Here is a 4,205-nt window from a genome sequence, read left to right as displayed (position 1 = left end):
GGGGCGCGCCGGGAAGCGCGCCGGAAAGGCGCCCGCGCCGCCATCTTTGGGAGGGCGCAGAGCGGAACGGTACCGCCGCCATCTTGGGAAGGGTCCCTGAGGGGAAGCTTCCGCACCGCCATCTTGGGGAGGTCAAGGCATTTTTGTCCCGCCCGTACCGCCATGCTGGGAAGGGTGGAAATGCCTCTTCCCCAAACTGGGGCCATACTGGAGGCCACCGTCACCCCTGGGGTGGCAGGGGGTGACACTGGTCTGGCTCTCGTAGGTAACGAGCCCCTGTGCAGGAATGACCCCAAGGAGAGGTCGGGTGTAGGGTCTGCCCCTTCTGTCCCAAGAAGAAGAGAGAAGCCACCACAGCTACCCCAAAATCTATATTTTATTGTATAAAACCATACATACAAACCACGGCGACTTATCTGCCCGGCTTCGCATGGAGTTACCCAGCCTGAACAAGGAGAACAACCTGGATTTGTTCATTTGATCACCTTGGATGAATGGAAAAGCCGCAAACCCCCCTCGATTCATTTTGGGAGAGGCCGCTGGCACCTGAGGCACCTGAAAGGGCTGAAGTGCAGCCCAGCACCACGAGATTTGCCAAAAGGGTTAAAATTCCCAACACGCAAAACACCCAAAAACGCAAAGAGCACCCGAGGGGCACAAAGAGGCGATGGCGGAGGCGCTGCGAGGTTTTCAGGGGTCTCCTTGTTCACCAGGCCCCAGAGAAATCACCGTGGAGGAGGTGGGAGTGCTGGTGGTGAGGGCTTGGACCCTGTGCTGGTGTTAGAGCAGGTGAGTAAATCCAAATAAAGGTCTAAATATTGCCAGCCTGTCTAAAAAGACACCAACTCCACACCATTTACAATCACATCTATAAACGTCTTAGACATTGATAGTGTTGTGTAAAGAGGCTGCGTATAAAAAAATATATATATAAAAAAAACCCCAAATAGGCTTGTTAGGATGAGGACAGAAAACTAGAATACCTACAGATAATGCGATTTTTTTAAACCTCTATCTCAAAACAAGGACTATTGCTCGAATATCTGCCTGCCTCTGCGGCCAGATGTGTTGTGGTGTCAAGCAAAGGGCACAGGGGGTGGAAAGAGCAGAGTCCCAAAGGCTTTGTACCTCTGTCCAGGGGAAAAGGAGCAGAGAGAGCTCAAAACCGGGGCGAAAAAAGAAAAATTGAGGTTTATTTTCAATTTAATATTCCTACTCAAGACGCTGCGGGGTCTTCTGGGACTGGAAAAGTGGGGATATGGGAATTAAGTTGAGCAAGTCCCGGCTTTCTTAGCTGTGAGCGTGAGCTGTAGGAAAATTTTAATGTGAAAAAGGGCAATTTTTAATCTAAAGATCATCTGGATTTAGTACGGATACATATACAGGGAATAGGGACCTGTTCACGTAAAAAAATAGTGAATATAGAGGTGTTTGTGTCAGCAACGTTCTGTGCATCGCTGCTGCGTGCACCCGTGCTCTGCTCCAGGGGTTAAGCATGGTTCTAATTAACAATTAACGAGGACTTAAACCGTTCTGGTTAACGAGGGCTTAAACACTGCTCAGTTTAACCAAGCCTTGTGTTCTCTTTGGGGACAAGCCAAGCACTTTCCTGTGATTTTTAGTGAGCTCCAAAACCCTGGCGAGGCTTTTGAGACCTTCCCGGCCACGGCCAAGTCTGACATTTGGAGAGAACAGAGCGTCCAGCTCTCATTTCTTGTCAGATTTTCCAAAAAATCCCGAGCCAAACCGCTCCAAAGCTCCGCTTCCAGCAAAATAAAGCAGCCGCTTTGTCCTTGGGACAGGACTGGAGCATCCTCACCCTCGTTGGGCTGTAAGGACCCAAAGAGGATTGGGAAGGAGCAGAGCAGCAGGTTCTGATTAATTAAACGGCCCAATCCAATCCCTTAAGCACCACAGGGCCTTGTAGTGTGTCATTAAGTGCATTAATTACCTGGATAACGAACTATGTCCTGGCCCATAAGCGAAAAGCCAGTGCAGGAAAAGCCATAGGGGAATGGTGAGCCCAGAGCTGGAATTCTGCAGATTTAAACCTGCCCAAAACAAAATCCCAAATTTAAATCCCATTTCTGTGCTGGGGAGAATCCCCCACACAGCTACAGAGAATGCCTGGGTTGTTCTGGGTTGGTTTTTTTTAATTAGTGTGCTTATTAAGAAAGAGTTTTGATGGAGCCCTCCTCTACTGCAGACGCAGAAGGTGAAAAAAACTAAAGCAGGTCTGCACGGCAAGCATCAGCCCCCAAAACAGAGAGGATTTAGGGAGGAAGTGCTAAATTTAGGGATTATTGCTGGCTAAATAGCACCAACATAGCGTTAACACTGAAAGGCTGCTTCAAAAAAAAAACGAAAAGAAAAATTAATTTTAAAATTAAAATGTCAAGATTTCAAAAATTCAATTTCCAAAATTTCAAAATTTCAAAATTTCAAATGTCAACATGTCGAAATTAAAAATTTTAAAATTTAGAGTCAAAATTTAAAATTTTAAATCATCAAAATATTGAATTTTGAAATATTAGAAATGCTACATTTTGACATTTCCAACATGTCAAATGTTGACATTTTGACATTTGAAATTTTGAAGTTTGAAAATCTGAATTTTTAAAACGTTGAATTTTTAAAATTTTAAATTTCAATTAAGGAAAATTAAAAACGGATGGCAGTTTTGTAGCAGACAGGAGGCCGAGGAGCACGTCTAAAGCAAGTGTTAAAAGAGTTTAAAAATCTGTACAGGAGCTTAAAAAAAACCCCAAAAAAATCCTTTGAAATGTGCAAATGGGCCCCGGTTTGGGCAGAGGCGGGACCTGTGACGTGCTGGGGGGCCGGGGGTGACACCAAAGCCTAACAGCCCGAGGAGTGCATGCTCCCCAGCTGCCCCGCCGCCAGCATCAGGATGTCCTTCTTCTCCTTGTGGAAACGCAGCTCCTTCCCGGCCAGGCGAGCCTCGTCCAGCTCCCGCTCGGTGGACGCCAGCTCTCGGGAGAGGGCCCCGGGGCTGCTCTGCTCCCGGTTCACCCAGTCCATGGCCATCTGGTTCCTGATGTCGTCGTCCAGAGCGCGGTGGGAGTAGTGAGCCAGGACCTCCTGGTGGGATAACACAACCGGGGGGTTTAGAAGAGAAATGGCGATGCGGGACGCGTGTCGCTAGGTAGCATCTGATAAGGAGGAGGTTGCTGCTGAGGGAGCAACCGCTTGTGAAATGCGGAGCCCGGACTCACCTGCCGCGAGCACTGCCTCTCCCGCATGGCTTTGAGGCTCCCGTTCCAGTGCAGCAGCTGGAAGACGGTCATCAGCTCCTGCAACGGCAAGAGGGGGTCAGCTGCGAGCACACAGGGGGGACACGGGACTTTGGCAACACAAAAGGCAAAGGTATGGAGTCCATAAACAAAAACCTTGCAGTATAAATGAGTTAGGATTTATCAGAATTGTTATACTGGAGAAGAGGAGCTAAGGGGAGACCTTATCCCCTCTGCAGCTGCGAAAAGGAGGGGGGAGCCAGGGGGGTCGGGCTCTGCTCCCCAGGAACAAGCGATGGGACGAGAGGAAATGGCCTCAAGTTGTGGCAGGGGAGGGTGAGGTTGGATTTTGGGAGGAATTTCTGTCCTGCAAGAGTGGTCAAGCAGTGGCAGGGGCTGCCCAGGGCAGTGGTGGAGTCCCCATCCCTGGAGGGGTTTAACAGACGAGGAGATGTCCTGCTTGGGGACATGGTGGTGGATTTAGGGCTGGTTCGATGGTTGGACTCAATGGTTTTAAAAGTCTTTTCCAACCAAAACCACTCCCTGATTCTAAAAAGACAACAAAACCATTAAAATGGGGGAGGTGGGAGGCATGCCAGGTGTCCTACGAGCTGGGCTGCAAGGGCAAATCCCAGCTCACCCCACTGGACACAAATCCCCTGAACAGATGAGAGGATTCAGAGAGGAGACAAAGCCATCAATGATTCCCTGTGCCCCAGGGAGCTCAGGGCTCTGCCATCTTGCAGCCTCTGAGCTGAAGCCACAATGCGAGCAGGTGACAATCCCATGGTTTCCAAGCAAACACTGAATCCTGGGTACATCCTCACAGAGTGGCCAAGGGGGGATTCTGCCCCTCTGCTCTGCTCTGCTGTGGTGAGACCCCCCCTGCAGGGCTGTGTCCAGCTCTGGAGTCCCCAACACCAGAAGCCATGGAGCTGTTGGAGCGGGGCCCGA

The 4,205-nt window shown here is 49.7% G+C and overlaps 1 protein-coding gene across 1 annotated transcript in view; it reads right to left on the bottom strand.

Moving 5' to 3' along the window:
• Positions 1 to 2,856: 2,856 nt before the first annotated feature.
• Positions 2,857 to 4,205, bottom strand: part of LOC104548179 (LIX1-like protein) — a gene marked incomplete at its 5' end in the record, with an annotated part of 3,116 nt that continues 1,767 nt past the window's right edge. Inside the window, 2 exons of the mRNA XM_010194125.1 lie at positions 2,857 to 3,099; positions 3,234 to 3,311. Of these exons, the coding sequence (XP_010192427.1) occupies positions 2,857 to 3,099; positions 3,234 to 3,311 (321 nt within the window). The remainder of the gene's footprint in view (positions 3,100 to 3,233; positions 3,312 to 4,205) is intronic.

The sequence above is a fragment of the Mesitornis unicolor genome, unplaced genomic scaffold (genome assembly GCF_000695765.1).
Source record: "Mesitornis unicolor isolate BGI_N332 unplaced genomic scaffold, ASM69576v1 scaffold44131, whole genome shotgun sequence".
Classification (NCBI taxonomy): Eukaryota; Metazoa; Chordata; class Aves; order Mesitornithiformes; family Mesitornithidae; genus Mesitornis; species Mesitornis unicolor.
The sequence above is the reverse complement of the archived record's forward strand: the minus strand, read 5'-3'. Positions and strand labels throughout refer to the sequence as shown.